General features: G+C 41.5%; 2 protein-coding genes across 2 annotated transcripts; both read left to right on the top strand.

Annotated features, from left to right (window-relative positions):
• Window positions 1-6,142: 6,142 nt before the first annotated feature.
• Window positions 6,143-8,119, top strand: agtr1b (angiotensin II receptor, type 1b). Its single transcript, XM_085418824.1, has one exon. It carries the CDS (start codon window positions 6,143-6,145, stop codon window positions 7,232-7,234), a length of 1,092 nt encoding a protein of 363 aa, XP_085274950.1. The 3' UTR covers window positions 7,235-8,119.
• A 153-nt stretch (window positions 8,120-8,272) lies between these two features.
• On the top strand, window positions 8,273-12,783 carry cpb1 (carboxypeptidase B1 (tissue)). Its single transcript, XM_085418823.1, has 11 exons — window positions 8,273-8,528; window positions 8,773-8,848; window positions 8,927-9,051; window positions 9,164-9,263; window positions 9,359-9,460; window positions 10,108-10,212; window positions 10,303-10,413; window positions 10,530-10,620; window positions 10,987-11,189; window positions 12,029-12,113; window positions 12,419-12,783. Exons 1-11 carry the CDS (start codon window positions 8,464-8,466, stop codon window positions 12,604-12,606), a joined length of 1,251 nt encoding a protein of 416 aa, XP_085274949.1. The 5' UTR covers window positions 8,273-8,463; the 3' UTR covers window positions 12,607-12,783.
• Window positions 12,784-14,151: the final 1,368 nt, after the last annotated feature.

Raw genomic sequence — 14,151 nt, 5'->3', positions numbered from 1 at the left:
TTCTCAAATGACCAGGTCACACCTGAGTGAGCAAAAGTCACCAAACAGGACTTCCACTTAGCCCAAAGTGTTTGCTTTTCCTTTCTTTCCTTGTTTGTCTTTAGCCCAGGCGACGGCTTTCTTCAACAGCCGCCACTGAAACTGAGGGGATTTGCAGGATGGCTGCCACGCCACCTCATCTATGACTTATCCATGTCAGCGACATTTGCAATAGGTTGCAGCAGAGAGGCGAGGATGTGACCTGCTTCTCAACACCTGTCAGACCTTGAGAAAGAATAGGGGGAGACGAATAACAACCAAGCTGTGTCTGACGGTTCTGTGCAATCCCTAAAAATAGAAATTCCTTCTTAATGCAGCTGGATTACACAAGCGCGCAGACGAGTTCTTTCCTTTTCGTGCCTGAGTTGGGTTTTTCCTTCTTTTCTTTTTGATCACACATGAACTGTTTTAGTGGTTTAATAAGTCACTTTCATCAAACTTACAGCTTCAATAGAGACAGTTTGGCCAAGGGGGAGTTGTAAGCTCTGAGGTATGCATGCACATAGATTTACACAATGCCGAGAAAAGGTCCATATGTTTTAAAAAAAAGCGTGGCAAATGAGTGACAGATGAATCGCATACTGAAATGCAGGAAACGCTTTGAGGAACCCTAGCAAGAAGTGGGGAAAAAATAACAGTGTCCCAACTCTCAGGCTCCACCCAACTGATCTCCCCCGACATACACACACTTTTTTGAGCCCGTGTTGCATAGTGATTCAAGGGGATTCTTGTGGCAGCTATTAATAAAGTGTGTTGACAGGCTCAGTCATAATCAGACCCTGGCCGTTCCTTTCATGCTGTGCAGAGGACGAGGGACGGTGGGACTGTCATTGGATGAGAGCTGACATAAGTGGAAGGAGAGAGGTGGCCAAAATATTGAAGTAAGACTTAAACAAAGTGCTGTCTGTGATTATGAGCATGATTTTGCATAGTCAATTAAAATGCAGAGCCAAATTGAACACCCTTAAAGGATTATGCAACAGGGCTAGATTTGGAATGTTAATCATCTCAAACTGTCAGAAGTAGTCAATTTCATAAGACAGAAAAAAGTTGATGATTAAAAGCAGACATTAAGGGAGAGGAGGGGAGATAGTGCTTGAGGTGCAAGGGGGAAAGTAGAGAGGAGGAGGAGAGAGAGGAGGAGAGGAGAGGTGCTATTGTGTAAGAGCTCATGTGTGGTTGTTTGTGTATCTGCAGAGTCTGTTGGCCAGAGTGAAAGATGGGTCAAGACAATCTGTAGCTGACTGGCTCCAGTGTAACTCATTCATCACTGTAGAGTGTGTGTTTGTGTGTGTCAGAGAGAGAGAGAGAGAGAGTAGTGGTGGGGTGAGGAGGGGGTTGTGTGTCAGACGGTGTTCCTCCTCGTCCTGCTCCAGCGGTTAAGTTAAATCAGAAGCAGTCAGTGACACGCTGCGGTGGTCTCTCTATCTCTCAGCCCGTCCTGCTCTGAAAGCATCAACAGCCTCCTGGTTCAGCACTGCAGGTAAGCACTGACACTGCCTCGCTTTCAGGAAGGATTCTCACCAACTTTCATCTTTGCTTTCATTGATGAACGTTAGCATTTTAGGGATAAGTTAGAGAAACTGTTTTCTGCTGATTCTTGGTGCAGTTTGAAAAACTTTTTTTCATTTACTAAAATGACTAATATTACTTTTTGTTTGTTTACTCTGTCTATGAAATTCTTCTGTGTTTAAAACCCTTAAACTAACTACAGTAAATCTGCGGTAGGAATGAGAAGAATTCAGAACCTAGTCATGCCATCTATACAAACCCAGGTCTTATATCTCCATAGAAAATTGGATCCACTTCCTGATAAACAGTATCTCCGTGCTCTTTGAAAATCCTCGCTTATGAAGAATTTAATCACAAAAAAAACACGTGAAAAGGTGAAGGAAAAGCAAACCAGGGGTAAAAAGAACTGATGGAATTTAATTTATAGTTGTGTGAGTGAAGGCGACAAAATTCATACTATTGAAGTAATAATGAGGAAAGAAGAAGTTAAGGGACAAAATAAAGTGCTGCAGACTTCTCAGAGTAAAAGTTGCTGTCAAAGTTTTTAGGAGTTTCATTCCCCCCTCTCGTGTTTCCATATTCAAGAGACTTGTTGTTCTCAGGTTATACGAGGTTTTCTTTTTTTAACAGAATTACCAAAACAATTGGAAAAAAATAAAAGATAGCAGGATTTACAGTCTCCTAGGTTATTGTAATTCAAAGTCGTAGTACAAGAAATGATTGGAAGCCTCTCAGGCACAGGTTTGTGTTGTTTGATTGTGTACGTCACATGAAAGCGCAGTTCTATAAACAGAAAGATGCAGACATAACTTCTGGAGCCAATATTTCCATTAGCTGCTATGGAAGCCCGTTTCCGCCACTAAAAAAAAAAAAAAAAGGATCCATAACTCAAAATTTCGAGTTATTTTCTCGAAATTTCGAGTTATTATCTCGAAATTTCGACATATTAACTCAAAATTTTGAGAAAAGCAACTCGAAATTTCGAGTTAGCGCTGCCAATCAGTAATCTACGTGAATGACGTCATTTCCATGTTACCCGGAAGCTGAAGCCCTCAGCTACAAATGCTACAGCTAAGCTACCGGTATTACATCCAGTCGTGAATGCACAGATTGCTGAGTGTTTTCAGCCTGGCTTCACAAATGATGAAATCCCTGTGTTATTAGCTGAATCACATGGTGTTACTATCAGCAAACATACTTTAATTTGTTGGGATCCGTTTTTGAGTGCGCGGTCCTGCGCCATATGCTTCCGGGTAACAAGAAAGCGACCTCATTCACGTATATTTTTGATTGGCAGAGCTAACTCGAAATTTTGAGAAAATAACTCGAAATTTCGAGTTATGGATACTAGCTTTTTTTTTTTTTTTTAGTGGCGGAAACGGGCTTCCATAAGCTGCCCAGCTGCAAGCCATAAGTCAAGTCTTTGATTAGTTCATGGACACTGTCACAATGTCATACACACATGTATTATTAATTTAAACCCTTTGATGTTTTTCTATTTCTGGATTCATGTTAAAATGAGAGCTTTACTGTATCACTTTTTTAATGCAGTGGCAGATTCTTCAGCAGTTTAGGGAGGTTGCCTCACTTCAAGAAGCTCATGATTTAAAGCAACACCATGCAAGCTGAGACGGAGGAGGAAGTGAGTTGTAGGAGGCTACGGCTGAGATGCACTATGCAATTAGACACCATTGTTGTTCACCTTCAGGGAAAGGAGGAAATTTAAGGTTCAGGTCTTGTTGTTGGTTAATTAACTCATGCTGAATTTGTATTTCTTTAACACCTTTAGAGATGCAGGATGCACAAAAGTCAGAGGCACCCATTGTTGCAGAGCATCCTGTTGACCAAACAGGGCTGAAACAGGAAGGTGGGGTGAAGTGGCCTGTTTCCAGTAAGATGAACCTCACTTTGTAATAGGCTGATATAAATCATTAACTCGATCAGCCACTGATTTTAGTGGTTTTCTCTTTGAACAGCCAGATGGTGGTGCTCATGTCCGAGCAGCTGGGTTCTCAAGCTAAGGGTAGCCTCAGATAGCTCAGTTGATGGGAACTTTCTCGCTGTCCCAACTTAGACAATCCTATTATTCTAAACTAAAAGTGATTTAATTTGTCCTTGTTTTAGTTTTTGTAAATAAATCCCCTGTTCCCAGAACGATTCCACTTTTAAATGCCCCAAAATAGGACTCAAATGTTGCTACTATAATGTCACTCAGGATTCAGCCACAGAGATCTGGAGGGCAGAAATGTCCCCAAACTTCCTCCTAACCCTGATTTTATCATTCAGTGTAAGCAGCTTTGTTTGCAAACAACTCTGGGCCTTTGCAGCCTTTTTGTCTTGTCTCAGAGGATGCAGCTTGCGCACGGACTTTGTGAAGGGGCTGTTTGCCTTCCTGTCTGTGGTCACCCAGGGTTTATAGCTGCCATTCAGTAATGTGCCATCTCACTCAAGCTATAGCTCACTGGACAAAGCCACCCTAAATAGCCTTCTTCTAAGTCACTTTCTTTCTGTGCCACCTTATCTTTATTATAGATATTCAGCACATGGAGCCTTGTTTGTATTAACTCAACACACGTTCCCTTACTATCTTCATCTCCCTCATGGAAAAACACTGGCGTTGCACTGCACTAATAATAGTAAAAGAGTGTCCATTTTCTCTCCTATTTCCATTTCTGGCAATCAAAAATCTTCTGAGCATCAAGAGATTTCCTTTAATCGTTTAAAAATCCCCAAACTGTGAAACCGATATTCATTTTAATGCTCTTGTTTGCATGGTTTGATATTACAGTCACCCACCGTTATAAACATTAAGAAGCAAAACACCCGCACTTTGAATCCGAGCTTCGACATCTGTGTCGGTGCTTTATCCTACCTGTTACACTGGGGCCTGTGCAGGAAACTCGCAGAGATATTCCATTATTCTGCTGCCCTTGGCATCCACACATCTTCCACACTCGATAAATCCCACATCTGCAGCAGATAGGGTCGTTGCTTTAGTGCACGCAGGGTTTTTTTTTTCTTATTTCGTTTTTTTCAAAGAATTCACCTACTGAAATCTGCTGAAAAATTAGGATCTTTTTATTATTCTCAGATAAAACAGTTGTGCTGCTGGAGCTCAGACTCTGAGCTCAGTAGATGTGAAGGTAAAGTGTCTGCAATAGGTTGATTCGAGTAGCTTAAACTCCAATGAGATCGTGACAGGAGCACATGGCTACTTTTTAAAAAAAAATAAATCTAAATGTATAGAAACACCCTGGCTGAAATATCAGTAGTGTTTCTGTCAAAATGCGCTGTGTCCCTGCTGAGTCAGCAGTGAGACGTAAAGAGTAAAATCCTAATGCTAGCATGCCATCTTGTGGCAAAATCCTGCTCCGTTTACTCAGACTGGTAATCCAGGGAATTCCATTTCTGTCGTGACAGCTGTATAATAATAAAAGGTTAACTTCTCATTCCCAAAAGAAATCATAAATCAGTTAAACAGTTGTTCATTATCTTCAAATTGTATTTGCCTACTTATGATCTCTAAAGACAGAGTTATGTTTTCTTTGGCATCAGATTGGATTTACTGTAACCACAAATATTTCTTGTTTTTTGTGCAAGTTTGGGTAATCTCTTCAGCTATATTGTCATATAAATGAGGCTTATGCTAATATTATTACATCAGCTCCACTAATGACACCCACAAAGCTATTCTATTAAACATAAAGATGCTCAGCAAAGGAGAGAATTTGTTTTTTATATTCCCATTTCACTCTAAGCTTGTGCAAATCAAGCATGAAAAAAAAGAGAAAAAGAAAAAAATAGCCCCGAGGCCAATTTTCCGCAGCACGCAGGTTTGATTTTCTCACAGAGCAAAGTTTCCACAGAGCTGAATCCCTGCTGTCCTGTTTGTTTAGGTGTGTGCTGATTAGAAGTTCTCATGCTGTGTACAATGTATCTCGGCGCGCCGAGGGTTTAAAACGTGACATGTCTTTTACGGTGACTGGAGCCTCGAACCTCTCCTCTCCTCCCCTGCTCCCTCAGCGCTTTAGTGTTTAATGGCGTTGTTATCCAAGCTCGCGCTTTGCCATGCGGCCTTCATTAACTCAGGTCATAACACGAGGCATAAATGTTCTCCTTCCGGGTGCTGACAGTCCAACCCAGATGGACCGAGCATTTGATAAACACTGTACAGTTTTACTGTTGCCCTTCATTAGCCGAGGGACGATTATAAGGCGAAGGCAGAATGCAGGCTGTCTGAATAATGACGTTTTTAAAGGGCATTTTTGGAATATTGAATAACATGCAACATCTGTTTTTCATGGCTTCTTACTTTACAGAAATAACATAAAGCGTCAGGATGGCTTTAATGTGCAGGTCTTTAATGAGCTGGTGTAGAGTGAGCATTTTCATGGGTGCTCGTGTGGATTAGCGTTTATGGGCCGTGCCAGCAGTAATGATGGCTCCTCTACTGGGCTGCCTGTGACATTTTCTTTTTTTGTGTGTGTGTTTCTTTTATAGGACTCGCTGAAGCCCTCTCCCAAGGCCTGTATCAGTCACCACAGACCAACCCTGCCTACAGGGACCCTCCATTTGGGATTTGGTGCTCAAAATGCAAAATCTAACGACAGAAACAACAGACGGTTTAGAACTGGCATGTGGTATGTCTGGACACCATGAAATAATTTTCACCCTGGTACCCATCGTCTATGGCTGTATTTTTGTCATCGGCATTGTCGGAAACAGCATGGTGGTGGCTGTCATCTACTGCTATATGAAGCTTAAGACGGTGGCTAACATTTTCGTCCTGAATCTTGCCGTGTCTGACCTCACGTTTCTCATCACTCTACCAATGTGGGCCACCTACACCGCCACAGGCTATAGTTGGCCCTTTGGAGGATTCCTGTGCAAGGCCAGTGCAGGGCTGGTGATTTTTAACATCTACACCAGCATCTTCTTCCTCACAGCGCTCAGCCTAGACCGTTACCTGGCTATTGTGCATCCAATGCGATCGAGGCGCTTCCGCACCGTGGTGTATGCGCGTCTCACCTGTGTGGTGATCTGGCTTTTTGCCTTCGTGCTCAGTGTGCCCACAGCGGTGATCAGGGATCTCCACGACATCTCACACTCTAACACTACAGTGTGCGGCATTCTGCACCCGACTGAAGAAAATGAAATGTGGTTGAAAGAGCTCCGCCTCGCCATCAGCCTCATGAAGATCCTGCTGGGCTTCCTGGTGCCCTTTGTCATCATCCTCACTTGTTATTGCCTTATTGGGCAGGCGCTGCTGGGGGCCACGCACATACAGAAGAGCTCTCGTTCGCGGGACGACGAGGTACTGCGCATGCTCGCAGCAGCTGTCTTGGCCTTTTTCTTGTGCTGGGCGCCACACCAGGTATTCCACTTCATGGAGGTGCTCACCCAACTGAAACTTGTGAACAACTGCTCCATCGTGGAACTCATTGACACCGCCATACCCTTCACCATATGCATTGCCTACTTCAATAGCTGCGTGAACCCTATCGTGTACAGCTTCGTGGGGCACAACTTTCGCAAAAACTTACTCCATCTGCTGCGTTGCTCCCGAGGTGCAGTTCCCGGGCCTCACCCGAGCATTAGCTCCAAGATGAGTGCACTCTCTTTTCGCGCCACAGAGGCACTGAGCCTTGCAGTCAAAAGTAATGCCTCCTCTGACGTGAAGTAAAGGGGGGGGGGGGGGGGGGAAGGGGGGGGGGGGGAGAGAGAAACAGGGTACAGTTGACCTCTCCTCACTCTTTCAGTTTGAGGTCAAAGACCTGGGGATGGAGACATTCCATTCTTTTTTTTTCTCCATGCCCAACTGTATTACCCAGCACTGAAACATCCACAATGATTGTAATGTTGTGCACATGTTCCTCTGTAGTTGCAGAATATTTATTCATATACCATTCCATGTCACGTAGCATGCTGGCAAATTTTCCCATCTAACCCTGTGAAATGAATGAGAGTGTCACAAAAAAGCCATATTAATATAGTATGGCTCTGCAAGAAAATATTATACAGAATTACTGAACACTTATCCCATTATTTATAAAAAGATATGCATGTTCTGCAAAATTATGTCAGCATTGTGCCTCGATGATACAGTGCAGTACTATAGTGTCTAGTGAAAACTATCCTTTGCTCTCAGCAGGTCGTTCACTAGTTGGAACAATGCTAAAAAAAAGTGCTAAGCCACTCATGAATGCTCTGCCAGTGGCAACATACATGAAATAATTGGAAATGTATTGCAAAATGTCATGTAAATGTATATTTGCAGCATATCTGACTTCAGTAACTATTTTCCGTATGTTATATAGTATAGTCAGACTATGTCCTCTTTGTGAAAATGTATATTTGTTTGCATATCAACACTGAAATGCTACCAAGTCTGGGAGTGACATGCTATCAAAAATGGAGTGCCATGTAAATAATCCAGGCTGGGAGATCATTGTCAGTGTCTTTGGTGGTTGTCTTTGTGGTATTTAAACTTGACAGGTGTGTTTTTTTTATACCGTGTAGGTGTACATTTTGTGAATACGAAAATATAATTAAAAAGAAATAAAATACAGTCCAAGGTGGATCTTATTTTTTAATAGCTGAGTGTAAAAAGAGACAAATCATCCTGATTAGTCGTGAAAGCAAGTCACACATTACAAAAAACACTTCTGATAACTGTGACTTATCCAAATCAAATGACCTTGGTTTAAAAATGCCTCAAACACGTCTTGAATCTATTAATCATTGACAGTACATCATGTAGGCTCTCGTTTTTCCACGTAACACCTAAAAAAAACCAGCGACACAGCAAAGGACGTATGACACATCTTTGCGTAAAAGACTCAGATTGGTGGATGTATGGCAAGCTGCGAGGTATAAGTGTCGTACACAAGGAAAGCCAGCTTCATTGCCAACATGAAGGTCCTCCTGTTTTTTGGATTGGTGGCTTTTGCCCTCGCTGACGTTACTCGCTTTGAGGGGTAAATTTACACTTTTGTTTTAAAAAAAGGACTGCATTCCTGTAAACTACAGCATGTGATGACACTAAAAATATAATGACGCAGTTCTAATAATAGAAGTACTATATAAGCCTGCGTTCCCTAAGTTTGTGGCTTATGCAAAGGGTATTACTGTGTTCCAAAGAAACTGCTGAGGAGTGAAGGCAAAGTGTTTGTGGATGCTATTTTATAATGTTGATTTCTCTCACCCCCCTTTTTTAAACAGTGATAAAGTTCTGCGTCTGAAGCCTGTCCTTAATGAACATGTGAAAGTCATTAGGGAACTGGCTAACAGTGTTCAGGTACCCATCTGCTTTCACACATACAGGCACACACATATGTTTCATTGCTCAAGTGTTTGACTTTGCTGCCATCTGCAGCTCGACTTTTGGACCCCAGAAAATGCTGAGCAGGTGACTGTGGGCATGAGCGTGGACATCCGTGTGCCTGCCCAGTACCTGGACATGGTGTTCACCGTCCTGCAGCAGAGCGGCATGCAGCTAGAGTAGGTCGCTAGACAAACAATTAAACTAAAGGATATTTATCTGGATATTTTGTGCCCCAGATTTACATTCTTCACGCAATGCTGTGACACTTTTTAATTAAATCCTATTCAGGGTCTTTATTGATGATGTTCAGGAGGCTGTTGATCGCCAGATTGAAAACAAGGGTTCTCCCAGAGCCCACAGCTACACCAAGTACAACACCTGGAGCGATGTAAGAGTCGAAACCCTTAAGAGCGCCGATCTCAATTCTGATTTTCTTTTCTGGTTTTCATTAATTTCTTACCATATTTGTCCTGTTTATTTTAGATTGAGTCATGGATGAACTCAATGGCTACTGCCAATTCTGATATGATCAGCAAGGAGGTGATTGGAAACACCTATGAGGGACGTCCCATGGTAGTTCTCAAGGTAGGCTTACCCAAATAAATATTAAAGAATTTAGTCAAAGGAGCTTGCAAAGAAAAGCATCTGGACTTCTTTAAGTTGCTTGAAGACGTTTCACCTCTCATCCGAGAAGCTTCTTCAGTTCTAAGGTCAAATGGTGGAGAGTCCCAGATTTAAACCTAGTGGGAGTATCCCCCCAAAGAGGGACAAAAGGACCCCCTGATGATCCTCTACCTAATCGCATGAGCCAAGGTGTGAAAACAGGTGTGGGTCACAATCAGCCAGGGTTTCGGGTGAGCTCATTGTGAAACCTGGACCCATCCTATCATGTGATTTCCTGAGGTCAGATGGCCCAGGATGTGAGTGGGCGTTAAGGCGTCTGGGAAGGGATCTCAAAACTGGATTAGAAATGGCAGACAGTTGGTGTCGTAAACCACCGCCTCTTTTCAAAGATGGTCGCTCACAGTGGACGTAAATGGCTTCTTTCACTTCTCTTTCAAACCATCTGTCCTCACTGCCAAAATGTGAACACTGGCATCCTCTTTCCAAGCTCCTTAGACTATGATGACCTGGATGACTGAGAACCTTCACAGACATTAAAGAATTTATTTTTTAATTTATATTATAACTACATGCAACAATTGTTTTGTGATTACATTTAACAACCACAGATTGGTAAGAAGTCTGGTTCCACCAAGCCTGCCATCTTCATGGACTGTGGATTCCACGCCAGAGAGTGGATCTCTCATGCTTTCTGTCAGTGGTTTGTCAATGAGGTAAGGAAGATGCCAGGATGACCGAGGCAAGCACCTACAAATAAGGAATATAACTGATTACAGCACAAATTTTTTTGCAATCTTCCTCAGGCTGTGACCGCCTATGGTAGTGATTCTCAGATGACTAGCCTGCTCGACCAGATGGATGTCTTTATTCTGCCCGTCTTCAACGTCGATGGTTACGTGTTCACCCACACAAACGTACGTTACAATCCATTTAAAGTTAAGTTGTTTGCCTTAGTTAAAAGAAGACATCCTTGTGCTATATCTCGAAGAATGCATTTAATGCACATCTGTATGCATTTTGGGAACTTTAGAACAGGATGTGGAGAAAAACTCGCTCCAGGAACGCTGGATCCAGCTGCCTTGGGACTGATCCAAACAGAAACTTCAATGCTGGCTGGTGCAGTAAGTATGACATATGAACAGTTAAATCTTAGACTGATAAAAGAAAAATTGGGGTAATTTGCAATTGCATTGGTTATTTTTAAATGTCAGTTAATAGGCATTCCATAAAAAGCTAAATTTATTTAAAAAAAAAATACAAAAAACTTCAGCAAAAATATCAGGTTTAAGGACAGGACATAGAACTGTACCGGTATTTTTTTTTTATATAGATTTTCCATGTATTTTAATCTGGCAAGTCAATAATATGTTTAGTTACAGTTTGGCTGCTTGGTAACATTTTTAGTTTGTAATTTATTATGTCATTTTATTTAACAATTTTAAAAAGAAAAAGAAAACTTTTATACATGGTTTTCTATGTGATTGCAGCCACTGGAGCTTCCACCAACCCCTGCAGCGAAACTTACTGTGGCACCGCTCCTGAATCTGAAATTGAATCCAAGAATCTTGCTGACTTCATCCGCAAAAATAAATCCATCATCAAGGCCTACATCACTATCCACTCCTATTCTCAGATGCTGCTCTTCCCCTACTCCTACACCTATGAGTTAGCTGCAGACCATGACGAGCTGGTAAGTCACTGTTATCTGCCTTAGCATTGCAGTGAGTGTACAAAACCTACCTCTGAGTCAGGCTATGTATAATTATGAATTCGGTTCATTCAAATAATGATCTGTATGTGTGATATACATGAATACGAGCAAATAAAAAGTTTTACAATAGATCATATAATATAAACATATATAACTCTACCCACCCCATTACCGTGTTACTCTTATCTAAGGGCCACACTTAGCTGCAGCAAATCATTTACTCCCTGCTTACATGGCTCATTCTCATGGCTCTTTTACCTCTCACTGGGGTGTCCGTGGTGCTGCACAGTTAACACTCACACCCCTGCTCCAGCTCTCACACTAACTGAGGCAGATCACACGTCTCTGCCTCTCTATTACTCACTTGTAATTTAGACTGTCTTCTGACACTTTACAGAACAAAAGAACTCCAGGGATCTGTCATAACTCATCAGTCTGGCCAGAAATATCATTTCCTGCTTGTGCGTTTCTCTGGGGGTTTCATTTCCTCTTGCAACTCGCTGATGCTTTTACTGCTTTCTATAATATCACTAAAAATGTTACTGGAAACCCGCAGGGTGAAAAGCATGTATTTATAACGTGTAACAGCTGTATTTTAAAGGTGGTGTCATTTGTGTGCGTGCTTTGTTTGGTTTAAAGTGACAAATTTTACATTAAAAAGTTCTCCAAATTCAAGCATTTCCAGGCAATGACACACCTTTGCTCAGTCTGATATACTCAGATACTGTGTTGATATATATATATATGTATATAGTTTAAACCTTATAATTAATTCACTCTATAACACATTTGACTTTTGTTTGTATTTTGTATTGTAGATGGCAGTTGCTAAGGGAGCTTCTTCTGCTCTGCGTAGCCTGTATGGCACAGTCTACACCAGCGGCCCCGGTGCTCCAACTATCTGTAAGTACAGCAAATAGTCACACTTTATTGTGGGAAGATTGCATATTCAGTGATAGCTTGATAACCTATTTCCACCTCTGTCATTATGCATTATGGTGTGTTCTCAGCGCACCCATCTCCATTGAGAAATGTGGCCTCTTGAAACCACAAAAGGCAATCATGAGCCACAGCTATTTCAAGCAAGGGATTCTTTTTTTTGCCCCCCCTCAAGTAAAATGTGTATGAAAACACATGTAGACTGTCCCAGGTTGTCAGAATGTCACCATCTCAGTGATTTCCCTCACTCTCTCCTCATCTGCCCTTAGACCCCGCTGCTGGAGGCTCTGATGACTGGGCCTATGACCTGGGAGTGAAATATTCCTACACCTTCGAGTTGCGTGACGAGGGTCAATATGGCTTCCTGCTGCCCGAGTCTCAGATCAAGCCCACATGCGAGGAGACCATGCTGGCCGTCAAGTACATTGCGGCCCACGTGCAGAAGAACCTCTATTAAAATGCGGAACTGCCAGGACCCCTGCCAACTCGGCTCCTCTGTACCAGCCCCCAGCCCCTCCAACCTCTCAGCCATCTCCTGCCCGTATCCATGGATACAGGGCACCACCCGCCATGTTTCCTCACTGTGCTTGACAGAATGTCAAGATGAGTGCAAACAATAAAATCAATGATCCATCCCCACACGCTGAATCAATTTTTTTATGTGTATACGATAATATTGTGTCTGGTACACAGAGGCTTTACTGCGTACGAACAACAGCAATAATAACACTTTCACTTTAGGGCTCATCATCTGCTGCAATGAATGCAAATTAAGAGGGAAACATTTTAGAAACATATACCACAACCTTTAAGAAAAAATATTGTGTAATGTAACCATAATGAAACCATAATGTAACTGCGCCAAACACCAAATGTTCTTATAGTTTCTATAAAGTGTCTATAAAGGAGACATTTAAGAAAACAAAAGAAAGAGCCACAAATTTATTGCACCCCTTTGGATCACAGTGATCCCTCTTGTTCAGATGGCACTGCTCCAGTAGCAGCGCTTAGGTGGGCGTGGGTATCTGTTGTTAGGGATTTTCTAAACAAGGGCACAGTATGTGACAAGCAAAGAGCACTTCTTGGCAGCATCTCCATTCTGCCAAGCATCTGCCTCGGTGGAGAAAATAAGGGAGCCAAAGACCAGCGGGAAATTTTACTTCACATTCACATTTCTGGGGTAAAATTGGAAAAGTAAATTTCACTGACTGGTTTTCACGCGTCACAATGCAGGGGAAAAAGTTTTATATTCAAATAAAAGCAGTGTATTGACCCTCATCCCACTGATATATATAATAAGTGGGATGTACTATATTTTTTTTCATTGTTCCAATTTTTTATGACTTTGTGAGTCAGCTTGTTTGTAATATTGTCATTTCAGTGATTTCTATTTCTCCTTTGATTAGTGCTTTTTAAAAATGCAAATGTCCATGCAGTTTGGTATGGGCCTAAATTAAAAAGGCACTCTTTCAGTGATTTAAAAGAAGAAATTTCAACATCGTATGAAGGCTCAAGGCCAGACCAAGGACACACTGGGGAGATTATGCCTCTGTGCTGGATAGTTACACGTTTATTTCAATGATAACACAAATGATTTTTACTTTAAATTACTGAAAATTAACAGACAAAAGATGATAAACAGGCTTTTACATAATAATGTTTAGATTTCTGTTTTACAAATATGCAAATTAACTGTAACATTTTCAAAAATAATAATAGTCATCTTTTTTCTTTAGATTAATTAATAAAATAACACTTTAAGAAGATTATATTTGCTTTTTGCACTAAATTATTCTTGAGCTACTTAGGCAACAGTCCATTGCATGCATGTTAAACAGGTTGGTAAGATTGTGGTCAATATTGCCATTTGTATGCTTTTAATTCTGCCACTTGATGTCATTATTTTGATTTAAATGTAAGACAGTAAAATGACATTGCTTAATTATGACACTCCTCTTAAAGTACACTACTTGAGCTAAAAATAATTCACTGTTGTGTAATA

Source organism: Rhamphochromis longiceps, linkage group LG9 (assembly GCF_057381845.1).
Source record: "Rhamphochromis longiceps isolate RC_006_pf linkage group LG9, R_longiceps_female_GT1.1, whole genome shotgun sequence".
NCBI classification, from domain to species: Eukaryota; Metazoa; Chordata; class Actinopteri; order Cichliformes; family Cichlidae; genus Rhamphochromis; species Rhamphochromis longiceps.
This window is presented reverse-complemented; position numbering and strand designations above follow the sequence as displayed.

Excerpts from the sequence above, each read along its gene's own strand:
- agtr1b (XM_085418824.1), top strand. The coding sequence starts at position 6,143 with ATGCAAAATCTAACGACAGAAACAACAGACGGTTTAGAACTGGCATGT.
- cpb1 (XM_085418823.1), top strand. The coding sequence starts at position 8,464 with ATGAAGGTCCTCCTGTTTTTTGGATTGGTGGCTTTTGCCCTCGCTGAC. Across the intron at positions 9,461-10,107 it reads GTCCCATGGTAGTTCTCAAG|ATTGGTAAGAAGTCTGGTTC; the intron begins GTAGGCTTACCC and ends TAACAACCACAG. Across the intron at positions 10,414-10,529 it reads ACGTGTTCACCCACACAAAC|AACAGGATGTGGAGAAAAAC; the intron begins GTACGTTACAAT and ends TGGGAACTTTAG.